The sequence below is a fragment of the Mangifera indica genome, chromosome 16, assembly GCF_011075055.1.
Source record: "Mangifera indica cultivar Alphonso chromosome 16, CATAS_Mindica_2.1, whole genome shotgun sequence".
Taxonomy (NCBI): domain Eukaryota; kingdom Viridiplantae; phylum Streptophyta; class Magnoliopsida; order Sapindales; family Anacardiaceae; genus Mangifera; species Mangifera indica.
The window spans coordinates 7,060,602-7,084,404 of NC_058152.1; the positions used below are offsets into that span (position 1 = coordinate 7,060,602).

The 23,803-nt window shown below is 34.4% G+C and overlaps 3 protein-coding genes across 5 annotated transcripts; 1 reads left to right on the forward strand and 2 right to left on the reverse strand.

The window, feature by feature from the left end:
* Positions 1-10,467: 10,467 nt before the first annotated feature.
* On the forward strand, positions 10,468-14,054 carry LOC123199158 (lipase-like PAD4). The gene is made up of 4 exons (XM_044614036.1): positions 10,468-10,602; positions 10,678-11,005; positions 12,341-13,054; positions 13,158-14,054. The coding sequence occupies exons 1-4, from the start codon at positions 10,583-10,585 to the stop codon at positions 13,923-13,925; spliced, it is 1,830 nt and encodes a 609-aa protein (XP_044469971.1). The 5' UTR covers positions 10,468-10,582; the 3' UTR covers positions 13,926-14,054.
* Positions 14,055-14,396: 342 nt separating this feature from the next.
* On the reverse strand, positions 14,397-17,512 carry LOC123199160 (amino-acid permease BAT1 homolog). Of its 2 annotated transcripts, none has more exons than XM_044614038.1 (7): positions 17,178-17,512; positions 16,974-17,079; positions 16,318-16,437; positions 16,029-16,220; positions 15,632-15,937; positions 15,315-15,497; positions 14,397-15,129 (listed from the first exon to the last, which is right to left on the reverse strand). In XM_044614038.1, exons 1-7 carry the CDS (start codon positions 17,291-17,293, stop codon positions 14,638-14,640), a joined length of 1,515 nt encoding a protein of 504 aa, XP_044469973.1. In that variant the 5' UTR covers positions 17,294-17,512; the 3' UTR covers positions 14,397-14,637. The 2 variants fall into 2 exon arrangements, with proteins under 2 accessions (XP_044469973.1, XP_044469972.1); XM_044614037.1 differs by having other exon boundaries at positions 16,974-17,156; positions 17,256-17,511.
* Positions 17,513-19,565: 2,053 nt separating this feature from the next.
* LOC123198600 (psbP domain-containing protein 2, chloroplastic) lies at positions 19,566-22,773 on the reverse strand. Of its 2 annotated transcripts, XR_006498076.1 has the most exons (4): positions 22,435-22,773; positions 22,215-22,370; positions 20,225-20,556; positions 19,566-19,785 (listed from the first exon to the last, which is right to left on the reverse strand). XR_006498076.1 is itself a non-coding variant. In XM_044613314.1 (3 exons), the coding sequence occupies exons 1-3, from the start codon at positions 22,726-22,728 to the stop codon at positions 20,296-20,298; spliced, it is 711 nt and encodes a 236-aa protein (XP_044469249.1). In that variant the 5' UTR covers positions 22,729-22,773; the 3' UTR covers positions 20,221-20,295. The 2 variants fall into 2 exon arrangements, 1 of the variants encoding a protein (XP_044469249.1); XM_044613314.1 differs by lacking the exon at positions 19,566-19,785 and having other exon boundaries at positions 20,221-20,556.
* Positions 22,774-23,803: the final 1,030 nt, after the last annotated feature.

Consider the following 23,803-nt stretch of genomic DNA (forward strand, 5'->3'; position numbering starts at 1 on the left):
GCAGTTTCATGGAGTTTGTGCATTCGACAATTAGATGTCAAAAACGCCTTTTTACATGCCAACCTACAAGATGTTTACATGAAATAGCCAAAAGGGTTTGAACATCCTAACAAACGAGATTTTGTATGCATGTTAAACAGGGCCATTTACTACCTCAAATAAGCCCCATAGGCTTGGTTTCATAGATTTGCATCATTTTTGCACCAAATCGGATTCAAGTCTTGTGCTACAGATAAATCCATGTTTACTCTCAAAACTAGTACTAGTATGACAATTTCATTATTGTATGTTAAGGATATTGTTTTAACTGCATCTACAATAACACTTTTGCATAAATTTCTTTCTTTATTGAGAACTATCGATCTTGGTTCTTTAAATTATTTCTTCAAAATTTTGATTACCAAGAATTCATAAGGGATCTTTTTAGATCAATTTAAATATGTAGCTTCCATTATTCAACAAAAATGGTCTTCAACATGTTAAACTCGTTGTCACACCAATAACATGTACAGATAAACTATCTATCACTGAAAGTCCTTTATTACATGATGTTCAATTATATTGCAGTCTTGTTGTTGTGTTATAATACTTGACATTTACTCGACCTAACATCACTTTTGCAGTTAATCAAGTTTGTCAATTTTTAAGTGCTCCTTGAGAACATCATTTGAAAGTAGTCAAGCGCAATATTAGATACACCAAGGGTACTGTAACTTATGGGCTCCAATTATTTTATAGTCTTATTGACCATATGTTTGTATACTACAATGCTAATTAAGCAAGGTGTCTAGATACTAGGCATTCTACATCTGGTTTTTGCATTTTTTTGGGTTCTAATTTAGTTTCCTGGCCTACAAAGAAACAAGCTACAATTAGTTGCTCTTCTGCTAATGCAAAATATCGTGCCTTAGCAAGTGTAATAATAGAGGCATGTTGGTTACAAAATATGTTTCATGAACTATCCTTCAGTCTCTCACAACCTTGAGTTATCTATTATGACAAAGTCAATACAACTTACATGGTTGCCAATCCCCTTCAACATGCTCACTCCAAACATATTGAAATTGACATTCATTTTGTAAGAGAACTTGTTAAAATACATTCCTAATGTTGATCAACTTGCAGATGTCTTCACCAAGGGTTTTGACTCTAATAGGATTCGTAGTCTTTATGCTAATCTTTGTGTCATGCCTCATCACACAAATCTTAAGGGGGGATGATATTGTATATGATACAGTTGAAAAAAATTAGGATTGTACACATGTAAATTAGTTTTCATATCCTACATTTTATTAGTTTTATCCTTTTACAATTTGTTAGCTTTATCTATACTTTCATTGTAATTTATAGATGTATTATAATATAAATACCAATTTAATTTATTCCCATAGTGGAGTGGGTTTTCATCCAAAAATAATCTTGTAAAACTGAGATCGTAAATCTAATGGACAAGTGTTAAGGCATTCACATGATCATTTAAAAAGAAATTTTTATGGATATAAATCTCAACAAACCCTTTAAAAAAAGGGAAACTGAAAATTTTATCTTATTTAGTAACCACCTATACATAAATGTCATACCTGTAAACTTTTATATATTTATACCATAAAACCCATTAAAACCTAAAAACATCATTAATTTTAGCATTCATGCATGAATCCATAACAACACTCATGAACCATTAAAAGTTGACTTTACAAAAAAATCAGTGGAGTAAGATTTTGTCAAATCAAATGCCCAAATAACTAACCCTTGAGTGAAGCGAAATGACGACAATCGATAACAACCAATGACTCACCCAAAATAATCAATGACATAATGGCAAGACAGGTTAGTTATTATTTCTGGTTAATAACATAATTAATGGATTATTAATGGTGGATGCATGTCTTTGTTAGATTTAGGGTTTAGGTATAAAAATAAGGCTTGATTTGTTGTTTATGATTTGGTTTGAGCATGATTTTAATTGGTGGTTAAGGTTTTGTTTGGAAAAATAGGTTAACAACCTCTTCAACCTTACCTTGTTGATAATAGATGCATTGTTTTGTTAGATTTAGGGTTTAGGCATGAAAATGATATTTAATCTATTGTTTTTGATTTGGTTGAGTGTGATTTTAGTTAGTGATTGGGGTTTTATTTGGAAGCCAAGGCTTGACCTAACCTTTGCCATAGTTACATTTATATCTTTGTAGAATATTAGATTTAGGGTTACTACTTTTGTAGTTACTAATTTTGTTATTATGTCAAGAGAATGCAATCAACTACTAGGAAGGGCCTCACAGATTCCATGAGGCAATAAAATTTCGAATGCACTTTATGTTTCTCCTATTAAAGATAGACACAATGAGTGTCATCAGGGACAAACTAATGATAACTTAGAAAGATGTTTTGAATGACCAGTTTTGGGTGCTTCTTGGAATTGGAAGAACCCTAGTTTAGCATGGTTTTTATGCATGTAATGCTACTTTGTATACTTAAATATAGGGACCCGATGAGAGAACTTTGGTTTAGATTAAACAATGTTAATGTCTAGTTTGGCCTTGTAAAGTTTGCTCTAGTGACTAGTCTATTCTTTAGGCATGATATAGACATGTCTAACTATGTCGATTGTTCAGTAACTCTTTGATTGAAGAAAGAATACTTCTCGGATCCTAATAAGTCATTAATTTATAGCGACATCTAAAGCGTAATTGAGGCACAAATATAGGGAGACAATGATGAGGATGTTGTAAAGTTTACGACATTGTATTTATCGCATATGGGACTATTATAGGTAGACAATAGAAATATCATCAAAGATTGCTTCTTGTATTTAGCCGATGATCTAAATGCACTTAGTTGTAACTCTTAGGGTATGATGTCATGGAATAAGATAGTTAACTCCATATGGCAAGGCGTATAAAGAAGATACTAGTATTGTCTACAAAAACACCAGCCTTACAGAGAGTTGATCCTTATGGTTACCTATTTGATTATGAGATTCCCTATTGCATTCCATGTAAGCATCGCATATTCTATCAAGTTAAAATTCATACAAATGATCATAAATACTAACCTGTTTTATAGTATTGGAATTATGAGATGGTAGGAAACCTAGTGCCTTTTATCAGTCTCTAAGTAGACAATCGGGTTTCCTATATGCAAAAGTGGAGAATTGTTGTCTTATTGACATGAGATAATGTATAGCAAGTTGGGATGTTCATCTAATTAATGAATCATTCATACTTTCTAGTTAATCGTTTGAAATTACATTTGTTTACTTCTAATGAATTTATGTTTTGTTCCAAGAGTTTGTTTCACATGTATTATGTCCAATTCAAATTGAGCAGGAGACCAAGTGGTATATACAAGAATTAGAGTTCATAGGAGAAGAGACACCAATTACCTCATTAGATGATGAGATGATAGAATTTGATAACAATGATGACACTCATTCAACACGTCATCCTACTTTCTAAGCACCCTTAAAAGGGTCTTCTCAATCATTTATTGTTGAGGTTTGGAGCCCCCAACTCCTCATGCCCACCCTCTAACTCATGTATCCCTTACATGGGTAGCCAACCCCTAACTTTCTAGCTTTTTTATCTATGTATAAAGGTCCACATCACAAGGCTCCCAACCTTTTGTCCTAAGTGTTTTCCTTTATGTACAAATGTCCCCTCTACAAATGTTTATCTCTTGCTCTTTTCACCCTCAAGAGTTTCAGAGGGTCTTTCCTGTAAAACACTTATTTCATAACACTACTTACAATAGTGTATTAGAGGATTGTCTCTAGTAACTCTTTTCGTAACATGTCTTCATGATTAACTGTTAGATGTAATAACATCTTAACTAGCAAGTTGCAATGATACTAGGAGAAATGCAACAGCTCCTTCAATAGTAGGCAACAATGATATAGGGAGAGATGTAAGAACTCTAATCTTTCATAATGTATTGGATGAAAGCACTTGAAGATTCATGTATTCAAAGATTGAGACTAGTACACATTCACGATAGTTGTCTTTTTCATTTGATTACATGTGTTTATATGTGTAATGATGAAATAACAGGTATGTAATTTATTCAAGTGGATATGCCCCTACCAGTAGATATGCCCTAGCAAAAGGTTATACCCTAGTAGGATAATGTGCCATAATAGCAAGATATCCCATTGAAAAATGTTGGAAGGCTTTAATAGTTCCAAAATAGTCAGCATTTGGTTATGTTCTTTAAAAAGGTAAATAGTTTATTAGTCTATTCACAGATCCAACGAAACATATGGAAGATTGTTACATTGAAAGACAATATGCCCATTGATATCCCTTCCAATGCATCACAAAGAGAGCCCGTTGTTGTCTTAAAGCTAACATTGGTCCAATTCTATACAATATTCAAATGGTAGTTCCTTAGTGATTCATATAATGACAATAGACGTGTCTTCCTTGTTGGACCTAATTGTACCACTGGACATGTAAGCAAAGGTGCCTAATAGACCCTATTGGTTACGCAGGGGTTGCATAACACGGTATGCATTAGTCTTGTATATATTATTTTATTTCTAAGTTTAACTAATGTTATTATTTCTTCTCTAACACAACACATTGAAGTTTTTCTCAAGGTACTTCATAAAACCTTTCTAGATAATAATTGGATAATGGTCTTTACCTAATTTATGGCACATCTCTCAACCTATGTAAGAAAATTCAAGCATTTAGGTTCGAAAATGGAATGACCTTTTTTTTCATGCATTAAATCCACGACGTGTCCCCTCCCAACTACCCAATGAATTTTTTAAAAAATAAAGCTTAATCAAGAAAGTGCTATAATTTTATTAGTTTATTCAATTATATGATGTTAAACAATATTTTTAATTTGCATTGCGTCCCAGATATTCTTTCCCATCAACTTTGACAACCAATACTAGGTAGTGACGTATTGGCTTTGAGCAATTAGACGTTATATGTACATGACTTCATAAAATATACCACTAGTAAAGTGAAATTCAAGAAGCTAATTACATTGTATAAGGTACTACCATATATGATTGTGACAAGCAATTATTATCAATCAAAGGGTATCCAACCACCACCACTTAGACATTGTATATATATGACTCTATAAAACATATCGCCAGAAAAGTGAAATTCAAGAAGTTAATGGCACCGTATAAGGTACTGTCATACATGATTGCAACAAGCAATTATTATCAATCAAGAGGTATCCAGCCACAGCGCAACGTTAAAATTCATGTGTGTTTGGAATGTCCCTAAACAAGAGCTAGTAACAAGAGACTGTGGAGTTTTTATGCTAATGTTTATAGAGTAGCTTGCCTAGAATCATGAATTCAACTTTACATCTAAAACTTTGAGGTTGTTGAGGAAGCAAGTCCTCATGCCTTTATTTCATGGAAGGGCCTTTGGAAAGAAATATTTGTTGCGCATATTATAAATTTACATGATTGATTAGATGTTTTCATTAATGAAATATTTTAGTTGTCTAAGCAAATTTAGGGCAATTCAATTAATGGAGGGTGTACATGCAAATGTTGAGGACTTTATTTATTTGTACTCAGATATAGGAGCATTTACATTTGATTGGTGTTTTATTAATTTAATCACTTTGTATATAATTACTTTATACACTTTTGACTATTTTATTATGGATTATTATAGCTATGCACATTTCTTTGTTTAATCACATAGTCATACAAGATTATTCAACGTCAAAGTAGTAAACTAAATATTATACATATACAATGACTATAACATAGAATTGTAAACTACATCAAATCAATGACTTAACTTAATTGAATATGAGATCAATGTGGTTGTAACTTATATAACTTGTGTGCCTTCACCACAACTTCATTGCAAACTTCACCAAAAGTAAATGTGCAATGAAGTAATGAAGAAAGGACATTAACACAATCAACCTTAACAAAGCTTATCCAATGTGCTTGCAATTATAATCCTATATCTGAGACAAATTAAGGTAGCATATTAATATCTAATAAAACATAAAATTAACACAAAAAAAATTAAAGGTTTACACTTGATTTCACCAATAAATTACAATTAAAGTGTATACACAAAATAAACCATGATAAACTATTCAGCTGAATAGGTTTAGCGGTAGCTACGATAACCTTGTCCTTTATTGTAACCTGAATTACCAGATATGGTAACAATGAGCACTGGAGCAAGACTCAAACAATTTAGTCAAGTATGTCCAAGTTGATGACATTTATTACAGTTTTGTGGTTAAACTTCCTCTCCTTCTAATAGCCTCATTACATGGTTGGACGAATGATTAGACTGTCGTAGTTACATCATAGATGGATAAATTGTCGACATATTAGATAATGCCCAAGTTGACTAATCCCCTATCAGATTAACATATTCTCTATACATCTTTTGTACATATTCAGTCGAGTAATAATATGAGAGATTATTGAACCTTGCCATAAACTCGAAGTGTGCACATAGAATCTAAGATAGTCAAAACTTCCTATAATCACATGTTTGCTGTAGAATATTCATGACATACGTATGCTGTCAAGAATCATGTACTTTGTATTTGTGGACGTTGATTGGTTTGACCACTATATTGACAAATTTATAAACATGTCCAAGAATCTTGTTCTTAGCCTAGAGTGTTAACGAGTAAGACCTCAACTAATAAAAACCAATGTAACAAAAAATTAATAAAAACTAATTTTATTAATTTTAGTCAAATATACCTATTAGGTTTTGCCTATTGTAAAACCAATGTTGTATTGTGTTCTTAAGAAACTCAACCAATACAATGACAGACAAAATGTGAGCAATCTATGTCAAAGCATTAAAGGACTCAGCAATATTAGTCATCATAATGTTGTACCGTCATCCTCTAAAGTATGTGCGCACCAATTTTTCATATCTAATATTAGCCAAATAGGTTGTCGTAGCAGCATTTACCTTGGTAATTCTACTCATGGAAAATTTAGAATCACAGATGAAATATGTTTTAGTAGCTCTCCAAAATAATCTTTATGTATGCTTCGTTTTTTTTGTACTGTGTATACATGTTACCTTTTATATTATAGTTACAAAAACCATATAGGGCATGAGGCAATATGTTGACCACTAACACAGTGATTAAACGATGTGGATTAGAAAAAGTGGCCAAATGTACACATAAGAATGACATTTATGTCTCGATTCCCCCCTTGTTATCGATATAAAAGGCCAGTGGATATATTTAATTATGTCATCTTTCATAACAATAATGAAAAGAGTCCAAAGGTACTTTCCTTTTAAATGTTAAACGTCAATGCAAATCACCAGGCAACAAAACTATTATCGAACAATCCAATCTAATGAAAAAAAATGGAAACTTATTTTTCACATGGATATCAATATGTGTTATAGCTCTTGGGTTATTTAGCTCTAGATTGTGATAATACTCAGGTAAAAGTATGAAAGATCCCCCAAGAGATCCTCGTAATGCATTTATTGCATATGTTTTCACACACTACGTTTATGTGTATGAAATATTGATTTTGTACCTATCTGCCATGCCAAAAATAATTTTCTTCAGTCAAAAGATTTAATCAACTACAAACATTGATTTAAAGATAGTCCCCGATAACCTAGCACCAACATATCTATAATGTGATAATATTTGATTTCGTAGACAAGTGTGTGCATCATCGATATGTTGTAATGTGTAGTTGTCTCTATACTCCTCTCTTATTGCACATGCTAGCCATTGGCATTGTTCATATACACACTAAATCTCATGTTATTTCCCATCAAAGTAACCTACTTTCCATTGAATACCGGCCTTTAATGCATATTTTTCAAATAATGTTTTCAATTCTACTTTTGAATTATAAAAGCCCATTACTTTTAGACTGTTGTCTCTTTGTGTTTTCCGATTACTAATACTCATGTTCTCAACATCCACGACAAGCTTAAAAACCAAAAAATAGATTAGGATTAAGAATGTGACTTGTATATGCTTCAATATCTATGGAGTCATGGCCTTCCACGCTACACTCAACCTCGTCATTACAAACATTTGTTTGACTTCTCCTAACGTCTTGGATCGATACATCATACATGTCATCACCATCATCGAACTTGACAAATTTATTATCATCGTCATCATCATCATTACCCTCAGTATCATCATAGTAATCCAAACTCATGTCATCATCATTATCATTATCAACACCATGATTTACACCATCATCTTGAAAACTTTGTGGTTGTGTTTAGTCGTATGTCAAATAATTCTCACTTTCTTCCTCGTGAACCTCTTCATCTTGTAGATTGTCTGTTCCTTTAATACGACTCTTGGTAATATAAAATTTTGTCGATCCTCGTAAACTTCTTGCTACCACTATCACATACTTAAGATCATCATTGTCTCCAATCTCATATGACCTTTCACCCACCGATACATCGCTAGAGATACATTTGTGAATATTTGACTGACTTTGATCAATTCTAAGATGATAACATATTTTTTCCACAAATCATTCAAAATCAATACTTATGCCAATGTAGATTGGTCTCTCATCCCCACCGACATATCTCATTATATTGTTATCACTTGTAATCCATTGCCCTTCGAAACAAATTTTAAATGTGGTTTTTTTTCCATTTTTTGCTTAAACTAAACTTGCAACGTAAAACAAATAAATTTGGATAACTAATTGAGAATTTACAAGTCTTGAAAAACATATTGGCGAGATCGCCTACAATTAGCGAGGTCATCAACCAAGTCCTTAGATGGATTTTGACCGAAATTCACCTTATCTTGGTAAACTCATTTTACATAATCATTTCTTATTTTTCTAGTTGAACTATCAGTACTTCAACTAGTTTAACTTAAAATTACAATATTGAACAATAGATTAAAATAAGTTCTCATAATCACCTATTTGTCTAGTTTACATTCTAGTTAGTAAATACACATATTATTAGCGTATTAAACGTATTCAAAAGAATTTTTGAACCCAAAATATATTAAACACGTATTTTATACCCTTCCTGTATTAAATGCGAATTATACATCATATTTTATATTTGTTGTATTTTTAAATTTTTTGTTAAACTTAAAGTACAAAATTGTCCCTTTTATTTTCAATTATTTACAAAAATGCCATTGACATTTAAAAAAATCCCAAAGACATTTCTTTCTTAATTCTCAACCCTACTTTTGCATTTTCTTCTCTTATGGCATATACGAATATTCACTCTAATTTGAAACTTTGAAATTTAAATTGATTAATTTATTTATTTTTCCTAATTGACTAATAATATACTTATTGTACAAAGAATTTTAATTATATATTATGTTATATTAAGTTTTATAATTAATTAAACATTTTACATTTGAATTATTATATTGATTTTCAATAAAAGATTTATGAAAAGTATTAAAATTATTATGACATTGTCATATTTTTTTAAAGATATTATTAAGGATGTGTCGTATTAAACATATATATACACGTCCCATACATTTTCTGTATGCATATTTTAAGGATTATTTTTATAAACGTATTTTTTATTATTTATTATATTATACTTGTATAATTCACATATTTTTTTTTTGTATTTATTAGCTAAGGTATACATTCTTTAATTTTCTATTGTTAAGCAAAAAAAAAAAATACATGATATAAGGGATATGGATCACATTGTCTAGATTAGGATGACTTTTCTAGGAGTCTTTTGAAAAATATTCATCTTTTGCGTTCAAAGGTTGACTCATTATAACGTTGAAAGCAAAATTAATTTAAATATTATGTTAATTAGTGGTATAAATATTTAGTTTCTAAAAAGTGCAATAAATTTGTATAAGCAGCCGTAAGATGGTAAAATATTCAATTAAAAAAAAACCCAACTGAATTAGATGTAAATAATTTAACTATCGGATTTGAACAATGAGGCTAAAATGTTAAATTGTTAGACTATCGCAATTTGAATGGCCATAACTTGACAACTACTTGTCGCCAATGAAAAATCCAATATCAAGGCTACCAGATGGACTCTCTCCTGCTGTCACAAACGCACTGTCAAGCTGTCCCTTCCAACCAAAAGTCTCCATATTCTTTACCAAACCCACCACAACTGCATATACATTGGATAAATATGGGAATCTGGATACTGATAAGGTTAAGAAAGAGGAGGAAGAGGAAGGGGAAGAGGGTTAGGAGGAGGAAGAAGTAGAAGCATGTTTGGGTGAGGAGGCGACTGTGAGAAAGAAAGAAAGAGAAATAAAAAAAGACTACGTTACACATATTTTTTAATATTTTGCGTGTCGGCAATTAATTGGTTAAACTTTTAAGTATTTTTGAATTATGACGAATGAGAACATAATTTAATTTGTCGTAATTAGGCCCCAGACCCACCACCACAACAATTCAGTCGCTTTCTTCTTTGGGGAACAAGTCACCATATGACAAATTGACCCAACAGGCACGACCCAGGATTCACGTTAAATACCAACCGCACCGCACCATTCACACTTATGCACTACTTCTTCCATTCCAAAGAATTATTCAAACTTCAACACCAAACAACAACTTAATTTCTGCAAGCACTAGTCTATGGAACCCGAAGCTTCATCGTAAGTTAATCAATTTGGAAACTTTTTTTTTTTTTTCCAAAATCAACTCACTATATATTCATTATATTATTTCAGGTTTGAGACAAGTGAGATATTGGCAACATTCGTGTCATCAACGGCAGTTTTAGAAGCAACATGGAGATTTTGCAATCGGGCCAACGCGACTCCCAACCAAGGTTTCGTGATGGAACAAGTTGGGAAAATTGGATACGTTGGTTTTCCCAGCATGGGAAATATGGATTCTTATTCTCAGTCAGGGGTTTTGACATGTGTAGAAGATAGTGAGAACAACCAGATGTTTTCTCCTTTGCAACGCCAAATCAATGAAGGGGAAAAACCCATCATGGTCGAAGCTGCCTTCTTGCACCTTTTCTTATCCATCTACCCAACCTTCCGAACCCAGGTCAGTAATTATTCACTTTCTTAAGAAAAATTATAACACCCTGGCTAGCTACTAGTAGATTTTACAAAAGCTTAAAATTGTTGTAAGATGGGAAGCGAATGAAAGGAGAGTTTAATTATAGTCGTTTTTAGTACGTTTCAACGCTCTTGTATTGTTTCAGAAAGAAAGGTGTGGAGTTAGAAAGGATAAGAAAGCGATCAATTTCAATAGATTCTTGAGTGGGTTCGGGTTTTTGAGTTAGTCAAGTCTGACAATGGTGGATTGCCAAGACCAGAGCAGTAATTTTATATTTATATTTATATTTAAAAAAATGTGAAGCCAAAGTGGGGGTGAGAAAGTTGGTGTAAGTCCATAAAAAATTTATTGTGATTATGTTATGGCTGCCGAAAACATCATTCGGAAAGAGATTAATTTGGGCTCTAGCGTCTGCCCACAAACGGTACCATCATTACTGCCACCGTTTGTGGCTGAAGCAAATCTCTTTTCTTGGAATCCACTCTGTTGTTAGCCCAGCCCAAATGTGTGAGTGTGACTCTACCTACACGTAGTCCACCCCACTACAACCTACCCTTATCGTGTTACAGCTAGATCTACCACGATTGTATGCTTCCTACAAATATATCAACATGAATAAAGAAACTCCATCACAAATCTAACACCATTCCACACAATACCACATTCTTCTCTCCCCCCAAACCATTTCACTTAATTGAAAGACGTTGTCTAGATTTTTGGGTTTTATCAAATTTGTGTTCTTTTGATATTTCTATTATGATTGTCTGGATGAATTTGTATAGGATAGAGATGAATGGAGAAACCAAATTACAGTCTCCAAGGTGGGAATGGGATTGATCAAGATTGTGATTAATGTCAAACCTAGGGTGGGAAAATGTAATAATTAAAGCTAAATGAATGTGGGTCAACCAAATTTTTGTTCAAGACCACACCAAATGTGGGCCAAGTCAATCAACACGGTTTACGGTTCACGGGTCAATTTATTGAATTAGACTTTTTCAACCATTTTAGAAATTGCATTCATTTTCACGCCACTCCCTGTTATGTTTGAATTTTCTCGACTCATTCGGTTTCTTTCTTTCAACAAAGCAAAAGCAGTTTTATGTCACTTTTATTCTCAACACGTACGTTTAACCTTTTTCTAAATTTACATCTCAGTTATTTATACTTTTATTTTAACAATAAAACTGCGAGGACCGAGTTTGAGAATACACATTTGATGATTATCATTAATTAATTGAATAATTTTAAATTAAAATTTTCACATTATATATGTATTCATTTATATACTCAAAAGTATTATTTTAAATATCTAAGCAGATTGTGGCATTAATGGAGAGGAGCAAATCAATTGTGATCACTGGTCATTCCATAGGGGGAACAACCGCTTCTCTTTCAACTCTCTGGCTCCTCTCCTATCTTCATTCCTTAATTCATTCTCCCTTTTCAGTACTCTGCATCACCTTCGGCTCACCAATGCTTGGAAATGACTCCCTTTCCAAAGCCATTCTTCGCCAGAGATGGGATGGTAACTTCTGCCATGTCGTCTCCAAACTGGACATTTTCCCAAGGTTGTTTTTTGTCCCTCCATTTCATATTTCTCACTGCCTGCAACTTCTCCAGACTCTTTGGCACTTTTTTGAGACTTCTCCAGAGTTAGCAGCCCAGTTGCATAATGAAGAAAAGGTCACAATGTTTCAATATGTGTTGGGTTGCTTGGAAAAGCTTGCACAATGTGAAGGAGGGTCAAATCACAGTTTGTTTTGGCCCTTTGGGAGCTTCTTTTTCTGCTCTGAAGAGGGGGCCATATGTATGGATAATGCAGTTTCTGTCATTAAAATAATGCATTTGATGCTTATGGCATCCGCTTCGCCTGATTCTAGCATCCAAGATCATCTCAAATACGGAGATTATGTTGCAAGAGTTTCTTCTCAATTCTTGAAGCAAAGAAGCTTTATGGGAGGAGGTCTTCCTGAGTCTTGTTATGAAGCTGGAGGTGCATTGGCATTGCAGTCTTTAGGCATGGCTTCCCAGGTAGTGTAGTGCCTTCTGTTGCAAGCAATCATATTATTTGTACCGTTTATGTATAATGAAGTGAATCAAATTTTCGATCTCTTTCTGTTGAATCAATATGTAGGAATCAGTTGGAGTGGCAGTGAAAGACTGCCTGAAGAGGGATAGGAAAATGGTTCGCACACCAAACTTAAATGTGGCTAATCTGGCAATAAAACTGTCAAAAATCAACCCCTACAGGGCTCAAATAGAATGGTACAAGGCAATTTGTGATGATTCCGATGATCAAATGGGTTACTATGACTCCTTCAAGCAACGAGGAAACTCTAGAAGAGACTCCAAAGTCAATCTGAATCGTATGATGCTTGGCAGTTTCTGGGATAATGTGATTTCAATGATAGAAAGTAATGAAGTGCCTCATGATTTCCATACGCGAGCAAAGTGGGTTAATGGTTCCCAATCCTATAAACTCCTTGTCGAACCTCTGGACATTGCAGAATACTATCGAAATGGGATGCACCGTGTCAAGGGGCATTACATAACGCATGGTAGAGAAAGGAGGTACAAGATTTTTGATAGGTGGTGGGAAGAGAGAAGGGTTACTGATGCAGAGAACTACAGAAGGAGCACATATGCAAGCTTGACTCAGGATACATGCTTCTGGGCAAAGTTGGAGGAAGCCAGGGACTGGCTAGATAGTGTTAGACGTGAGAGAGATAAAGGGAGGCTAGATTTGCTGTGGAACAATATCAATGATTTTGAAAGCTATGCAGCTGGATTGGTTGACAGTAAGCAGGTTTCTAAAGATGTTTTGGCAAAGAATTCTAGTTACACTTTGTGGTTGGGAAAATTGACGGAACTGAAATCATGGTCGATGCAATTCTCTATTTAATTTCCTGTCTGTGCTAATGTACTCTCTAGGATAAGGGTGAAAATCAGGCTTTGTATTCTATTTTCAACAACTTTGTGTTTGCAACTTTGGCACTGATGGCTGGGAATTAACTACACAATTAGCTGCCTAGGGGTCTTCTTGTGCATGATTACCAGCAGATAAAAATGATCTGTAAATAGAACGACAATATAGCAAGTTGCAATGGGTGACTATCAAATGTGACGCTATTCACTAAGGAAACGGAGGCTTTATAGAATGGAAGTGTAAGCTAGAGCTTGTGTGAAAAGAAAAACGAGGAGTCTTAAGGAACAAATTCACGAGCTTGACTTGACTATGTTAGTGCTTTTACTTGGTGCTACAATGATTTATTTCATAATGCAGCTCACAACTTTGATAGATGTCAGTTCATATTAAAGAAGATGAATGAATATATAAAATGATGCATGGATCCCTTGGTTGGACATTTATACGTATATAAATTTGCGTGCAGCAAATCTTCTGCTTCACACACAGTGGTATTAATGTAGTCAATCAAATGTAACAGACATGTTCCTATTGATACTGAAAGAATTGTACTGGGACTGGCAAGGTAATCTAAATCTGTTAGTCAAATCAAATACTAATTGGAGCCTATTTTAATCAAAGAAATAATATAACCATAAGCCTTTAAATGTATGACAAAGAAACGATCCAAGAACGTGTGGGATGAATCTTAAACCTTCCCATTTTCGCTATGTATGTTCCGAACAGGTCCCTTGAACCATTTCCTTGCATCCAACAGCCACCAGAGCATTATCAGACCCAAACCAACACCCAAGGCCACAGGTGCATAGTTCAAAGTTTCCAAGTCAATTGGGTAATAAGTCGGCAAAAGAAACGCTGAGCATGTATAGCAAATCCATAGAAACGCAATCAAGCAAACCGGTCTACTAGCTTTTCCCAGATAAAATGGCCCAGCTTTAAAATTCTTCTCAGACATTACCATTCTTGCAAAGATTGGAACCGCATAGCCACCAACCCATCCAATTGTGCAAATGGAAGTTATGGCAGTGAAGACTACATTGACTTTCAAGATTGGAAGTCCAAGAATAATACAAATGGCTGCGCAGAGCCACACTGCATTTGAGGGAACTTTGTGTTTTGGGTGCACTTGTCTCCATATGGATGAAAAAGGAACTCCTTTATCTCTTGATAAAGCATACACCTGAATCATGGGCATGGCAATTACTTCAAATATTCTATAAGAAAATGTTAAATTGGCTTGAAACTTTCTATCTCGTCATGTAACATATAGATTTAAGCCGCACAATTTGCTTAAAGTGAAATGCATATTGTCCATGTTCAAATTTGTGCGTTCAGAGGGACCGAGAGAGGAGGAGGAGCACTTACAACTCTGGCAGCGCTTGTAGTGATTGAGAGCCCACCAAAGAAGAATGAACCCCATATGACAAACAGTAAGATAATTGCCCCAGTAGAACTGTCATACCTCCCGTGGAACGCATCATAGAGGATTTGAGCTGGCACAAATACTCCTGCGGTCTCGTTGGATGGATCATAGAGGTAGCTGAAATCCTGAAGAAGAGTTTCCACCACATGTCAGGCCTAGTTAAGGTAAAGAATTTCTGGGTAATATCTTATACTGAAAGATTAAGCCTCACTGGCATTGCCAATCTGACAGGGGATGATAATTTACGGAGGCTTTATACCTGAATGCTGAAAGTAAGGGCCAAGATATATGCCCATCCAAATACTGAGATGATCCCAATGCTAGAGAGAATCGCAATAGGGCCATTCTTGTCTGCACCTTTTGTTTCTTCAGTTAAATGTGCTGCAGCATCATATCCATACAGGGAATACTGGCTGACAAGAAAAGATAGAATGACTGCATAAGGTTTGCTTGATATTCCTGTTGATGTCGGTGACATTTCGAAATGTGTGAACACATATGAAGCAGATTGTGTAGTCTGTGCAACCAAGGGAAGCATTATAACAATGACTAGCCCTCCAACAACCTGCTCAAGTAGAAATGTAATCTCCTATGACAAAGTTCTGTTTGGTTGCCAGGAAAATTGAGGATGTAACTAAAGAAAATCTGTGAGGTACCTGCCACCATATTGAAATTATGTCGATAAAGGCAATGACTTCCAAGGCAAAGGTGTTGAGAACAGCCCATATAATGGTGAGACCAATATACATACATAAGAATAACCACTTAGGAGCAAAATAACCTCCATCTTTATTTGTTCCTGTGCATAATAAAATGATGCTTTGCAGTGTCTGTGATCCCGCATATGCCTTCCAAATCAAGTAATAATTGTCAAAACTATAATCTGATTTTCGATTGCATGAAGTGTTCAACTATCTTTTTTTTTTTCTTTCGATGTATGAATACCTGAGTTCCTATGCCAGCAATAAGACCAATAGTCTCGAGCCAAGCACAGCACCATGATGCAAATGGACCCCATTTGGGGCCAGCTAAATGAGCAGCCCAGAAGTAAAGAGAACCAGTAGTCTGTTCAATCGCAAGATATGAGGTTAGTTTCACTCCACCAAGGGCATCAATCGTTCTGAAAACATAAGACATTATCTAGGCTTCGGATATTTGCAGACATTTCTAGTGTTATTGTTCAAACAACGCCATTCCAGACATGTTATTAAACTTCCAACAACTGTTGCTAAATCATGGTAATCTGCAAAAAAGAACAGAACTATTCTTTTCTTGATTAAACCTAATAGGAAAATAAAAAAGATGCCGGTACAGTTGACCAAGTTTCTGCCCTTTAAAGCCTTACGTAAAAAGTCATAAAACAAATATGCTGCCCCATGAAATTTTCAGTCTTCAGAATCTACAAGGTTTTATTTTTGCTTCTATCTAATCATATTCAGCCTTTAAAGATACTTTTTAGTGTTAAACAAACATCCAATTCAAAAAATCCAATATAAAGAAAATTCAACATGGCAGTAAAGTAAAAGGATTATGCATATGTGTACATAAATGAATAAAAGTGACTAAAAGAATTGAAATAATCAGAAGAGAGAGAGACAAACTGGGAAAGAGGAACAGATCTCAGCCATTGCAATTCCAACAAACAAGGTGAAGAATGAAACAACCACCCATCCCCACACAAGACTAGCAGGACCTGCATACAGAAGACTTGAGCCATACAAGGGAGTGATCCCGGTGAAGAGTGTCATTGTCGAAAACGATATGGCAAGAGTTTTGAATAAAGTCTGAAACAAATTAAAACAAACCAGAAAACATCTTCAGGAGCAAGAGCAACACCAAACAGTAAAGGACAAGACAAGGTTAAGATGAAAAGTGAAAAAAACCATTTCTCTTCGGAGTTCCTGCTTGTATCCGAGCTCATTCAGCCTTTTTTCTCCAGAATCCATCTCTACAATCTGTTGTGAACTCTCAGGCTGCTTGTTCTAATTGATTCTAAAGCTTAAAATGAAAGTGAATCAATCATACACAAGGGGAAAGATTCAACAAAGGTAAGAGTTGACTCGAGATTCTCCGCAGCCATGTTTATACAGCATAAAAGTCAAAATTCACTGTTGCGATGTTTGAATATTAAGTACGAGTTCCCTCCAAGCAACTAATTATAACTACTTTTATATAATCTCCCTGTTTCAGGTTCACACTTGTGAAAACCAATGAATGATTTCTATATTACCAATTCAACCATTCAAAACAAACCATTTTTGTACCCAATCACATAAGTCAACGAGTCTGCAAGTGGAAGAGTTTGGATTTACAAGGAGATTTGAATTGTCTTATCAGAGGCTTGAAAATTAGTCATCAACGTGACATATGCCTTTTTTTTAGTGGACAGGAAATGGGCGTATCAATCAGAAGAAAATTTACGCCATGGTATACTTGGGGAACATGGGGAACTGGTTTCAACTATTTTATTATTTTACTTATAAAAAATAATGGTATAGTTAAAACATTAATCATTAAAAATTAAAAATAAAATAATATTTGATTAAATGATAATATATTATTATTTATATATAAAATTATGTATAAAAATTATATACATAATATTATTATTGAGTAAAACCAAATTTTTATAAGTTATGATAAGATTATTACAGTGTCCATTCATTCGCTCTAGGTGTCACCTTTTCGCAGCCAGATCCAACCAAAATGCTACAAAATAAGATGTGATCAAAACTTGAAATAGTAGTCAAGGTACAATCCAATAATTAGAATCGCTATTGTGACCATTAGTAGTATTGTTATTCCAAGTGTTGTTTTTATTGTTGTTGGTAATAGTAAGTAGGTGGTGAGGAGTTTGTTGGAATCTATAATGGGTGATGGAGGTGGTTATTAGTCGGTGAAGAGTTTGAATTCGAATTATTGGGTCGGGATAGCAAAAAGAATGAGTATGGAGAGCACAAAGGCAGTGGTGATGATTGTGGCAACAAAGATGAAAATAATAGAAGTAGAGGTGATGATCATGATGACAGTGAAGGTGATGATGATAATTATAAAAATGGAGATGGAGAAGATGCTGGTGAGGACTGAGGACAATGGCAAATGAGGAAAGAGATGATAGAGGTGAAGATGACAGAGACAATGATTCAGATTTCGGTGGCAACGAAACAGGTTGTAATTGTGATAAAGATGTTGTCTTCAAAATGCTGGGAAGGTTTTGTAGCTTCTACCATTATATACTTTCTAATGGCGACAATTTGAAATTTTAGAATTTAAGGAGTTGGAATTGTAATTTCCCCAAACCTTGGGTAGGACATAGTCATTTAATATCTTAAACTTTCATCCGTGCTCAACAAATACAATGGGAAATTCAGACGGGTGAATCCCATACTCACCCAGTATTGGAAAAACAACCACCCATTTTTTAAAGAAACTATAATCCACACTCCCTGTTGTCAGTTCAGGGTGTTAAAGATAGGATCAGAGCAATGCTATATACACTAATGACAAGTATATTCACAAATTCTGGTTGGCAACACTCATATATGGTTTGTAGGTATATGCCAACAGCTAAAACTACATTTCGAAACATGAGCTCATGGAATAACCTTCTTCCAAAATATACTAGTTAGGACTTAGCAGATTTTATCAGTCCACAAAGAAAGAAAAACAAAAAAGCAATTAGTTTCACAAAGAAAATGGCAAATGTAGATCATACTATCACTGATTAAAACAATTCACAAAATACTCCGCTGGAAGGATCAAAGAATAAACACTCAACAAAGTCTGCATACACATGAAACACTCCAAAGGATTCCCTAGCTTCCAAATGCTCAACAGCACATTTCCACTAAATTTCCTTCCTGAGCTTGCTCCAACTTTCCACTACGGCTTTCCCCTAACTTAATCATTTGGTGTGGCTCACACATATAAATCCTTAATATTATACAAACTATTATCTAAATGAAAACCTTAAAAGTTAACTCGTATCAAAAGCTTCATAGCCAATTCATAATCCAAATATTATTCACATATTGATGTTCAGGTGTCACAATACAATGAATTGCAATCATTCTGTTGGTAACCATGAACTGGGATTCAATCAGTACACAAGAGAAATAGAGGACAGAGAATAAATAGGCTTTATCTTTGCATAACATATACTATTATCTAATCTAACAGAGTGGGCACGTATATACCATTCAGCATAAATATGGTATTAACTTTGTAAAAATTATTTAAGGTAATAAACAATATCCATCTGTTACAATTTCTCTTTTTCACGCCATTCTACTCTATTCATATTAACACAAAGAATGTCATCAATTCATGTTTACTAAAGATCTTCAAGCCAATCATATTACCTCACAGGGAAATGTTAAGCATGAGTTTCAGCCACTGAAGCCTCATTGCCACCTATTATAAAAAAGAAAATGTAAGAAAATTTTCAGAATTGGAACAAAGTAGCAAGTTATAATCTGCATATTAAGCATCCTGTACATTCCATAATTCCTAATCTATTTATCAAGTACTACTTGGCCTTGTTCACATAAGTATGATCCTGCAAATGCTTTTCAGAGGCCCATGTGCATGCAAGTTGGAGTTTGGACCAAACAATGAAAAAATCCCTGACATGCTTCTTTTTATATTGCCCAAGAGTGATACTTCTTTACACCTCTGTTATATCTGCTGCTTCAATTTCATTAAGCAACAACCACAAATTTCTCTAAAGAATGAGTAAAGCTATTAAGAGATGCACAAAGTATATTCATTTCCATCATGCGGCATGACTCTTTAACTGCTAGCCTTTTGATTTCATGTTCTCAATGGAATGCTTGATGAGAGGGAGAGTTACCTCAGGTTATGAATAATCAAGTAGAAATACATAGTATCAAGAGACCATGTAAAAAAAATTGTGCTTCAACATCAAGCTATAGGTGCTGCATCAAAGGAATGAAGAACTTCTTCTAGCTTCATTCTTGTATAATTGTCAAGAGGACTCTCTTGCTTGTTTGAATAATTGATATTCAGAAGGTAAAGCTTCCTAGAGGCCACAAATGCAGCTGAAAAAATTCTTTTCAATCCACCCCTACTGCTGTCTACTTTGTACTCAAATTCGTAAACTTGAAGACCTTTCTGGCTTGATCTCTCAGCCACTTCAATCAGCTCAGCTTCTATTGTGCTTTCCTGTGGAACAAGAATAACTATAAGCCACACAGGATCCAATGCAGCAAGATGCTGAAATTTAATAAAGAAGAGAAAGAGGGAGAGAAACAATAGCTAATGTTGGAGTTTATAAACTACTGCTGGTCCCTTGTAACCTTCAGCTGTAAGGTCAGAAGGTAACTTAACTTAAAATTTGAGCCAACTTTAACATACTTAATACTTTATTTAGATAATGCTTCTGGTTGTGTTTGCTATTATTGTTCTACTTGTAGTTGTGTTCAATTCAAGTGCCTTGCACGAGTGTGTGTGTCAGAGCTGATTATTATTGAACTAATACATATAAATATAAGCTTCTAGCCTCTAGGTCAATAAAAAGACTAAAGAAAATGCATGCACTTCTAAAGTCAACAGTAAACCTTTCATGGCTTCTTCACGAAGAAATAGCAAGTCCAAAAATTCAATCAGCCAGTCCATCCAAATCATTAACAATGGATAGCACCTCAAAAATATGCAGAACAAAGAAATGTCAATAATTGCCTCTTAAACTGAGACAGAGAAACTAAATAAAAGAGATTACACAATGCCACCATAAGTTTTGGCAAAACAAGAAGTTTTTTAGGTGAATTCATTAAAGTCCAAGCTCAAGGGATTGGCAAATCACAGCCTTCTACCAATTATCAGCAAATAAATGAAGAAACTGCAATCATTGCTATATAATTATATCATTGCCCTTATGTTACATGTAGCCCCCAAAAGTAATTATCAATCTAACTTTTCAACAATTGGCTTCTGATCTGATGCAATTAGGTCACTTTCACTTTCTCTCATACAGTCTATCATTGGAACTTGGCACTGTCATGCAACTTGGCAATAGTAGTCCAATGCTAAAATCTACATTTCCTTTTATATATAGTCATCCATTTCAGCATCCTCATTTAATCTAAACTCACATGGTTATTCTTCTAGATAATGAAGGTATTCTATGAAAAGACATGGAAGATTTAGCTGACAGTAACAGGTGAAGCACGGAAAAGTGTTCAATAAACAATGGAAGCATCAAGCAAAACTATTCAACCAAATTTAACAGGCAATTTCATCTTATATCATATTTCTCCTTCTGAGCATTCTAACAATGGTAAGAGTAGTGGATCCTCATTCACATTTCTTTACAAAACCATATATGTACTTTCATTTTACACTTTTCCTTCTATGTATCCAATAAACTATATTTTTTAGTGTCTCCTAGATTTTGATGCCAGTTTTACTTTAATAAATTGACAACATAAAGTAACCATTAAAGCTCAAATTGGTCACCACGTTGTCAAGAAAATTGGAGCTGAATGGAAACTTCGATGTAAACCTCAGAAAGAATCATAACCCCATATTGTTTCAATCAGTTCTATTAACAGTCACCCAATCATCAATACCTCAAACAAGCAGCTCAAAATTCAAGTTTTTCAATTGGCATCAGCATAAAAATTATATATAGGAACTAAGAATTGCTAGCACGTCTCCAAACGGCTGGCGTATAATAAGGACAATAAAATAACAACATTAATATTAATGCATTTTATCTACAAGAAATCAGACGACTAAGCTTGTTTTTTTTTAATGAACACATACAAATTATGAAGGTGGAAATACCCACCAAAAAGAATTAACATAATAGAAAAAGTTACCTTGCGCTTTTCGGCCTGAATAAGCTTCTCAGCAACAAACTGAGGAGTCCCAAATTCTCCAAGACTGGAGAGACGAACTGGGTTCACCACAACTCCAACATTGTTACTTCCCTTGTTTGCCTCCTGAAATAGAACTGTGGCCCCTGCTTTATCCACCTAATCACCACACACATTTCATTAGAAACAGAAAACAGAGGGACCCAAATAAATAATTGAATACCTTAATCCAAGAAGAGGGTCTGAGGAATGTGAATCCCTCTGTGGAATCTGTGTATCTTTCGAGCTCCATTTCCTCGGCTTTGGAAACTTTTGCATAAAACCCATTTAAGAGAAGTGCAACAAGCGATAAGTTAATCTCCCTCTTGCACAGACAAAGGGATACTTGCAGTGTCTCTGTCTTGAAGTTTCGGGGTGAAAATGGAGGTTTGGTGGAAGAAGAGAATTTTGTAATGGGGTTGTGAACGAAGGCGGAGTTGTGATGAGTTGAGAGGGCCGAGCAAATTTGGGAATCCATCACAGAGAAGACGTAAACCTCATCAACATTTCAAACTTTTCCAGATCTTATTTTTTTAATTTGGCCAAATAACTATTCCCCCCTAAAGTTTAATTTGCCTTATCTATCCATTAACTTTCAAAAATCTAAATATCCACCTATTAATTATTAAGACTATTTGTTTTAAGATTATAATATTTATTTAATCAGTAATATTAAAAAAAACTAAAATTATATCTTTTTTTCTATAAACTCTAAAAACAAATAATTTCTCTCTCACCCAAATGTTTAAAAAGTTATATTTCCCCTCTACTAGGGTTTGTAATTTATTTCCTTTTTCTCTAATGACTGAAACCGATCAAGACCCTCATTAGCCATCCTGTTTATCTTCCATTGATGAGTTTGATTGAAAAAAGACAAAAAGGTAGTGAACTAGTCGATGACCGAACACAAATCTTAAGGTCATTGATAATTGAATTAGTCGCGATTCAATCAGATTTAGCCACAAAGGCTTCTCACCTCTGAATCTGATCAAATCATGGTTGATTCAGTTGTTAATGGCCTTAAGATTTGTGTTCAACCGTCAGCTAATTCATCACATTTTTTGTCTTTCTTTGATTAGGGTCATTGGTAGTAAGTAAAAAGGATGGGTTGTTAAGAGTCCTAGTTGGCTCTAGTTATCAGAGAAGAAGTGAAGAAATTGCAATCCCTAGCAAAGGGGATATGTAACTTTTTAAACATTTGGATGGAGGAGAAAATTTTAGGTTTCAAGGTTCAAAGGATAATAAGATATAAAATTTTTAAAACTAATAGATTTAAGATTAGTGGAATACTCCAAAGAAAATAACTTAGAGAAGTGGATGTAGGGTAAGTTGTTGTCTTCTCTGACAACTTTGTCTTTGTCTGGGAAGACAAAGAACTTCGTCTTCCTCGACGAAGTTCTTCGTCTCCCAAGGCTTCTCCGACGTCGATCGTGTATCCAAATGGTAGGAAAAAGATCGTCGGAAAGAGATGATGCTTCGGGAGGGAGAGGCCATCGGTAATGGAGCTGGAGATGTCGTCGGAGATTTCAAAACGAAACCCTAGGGTGAAACTG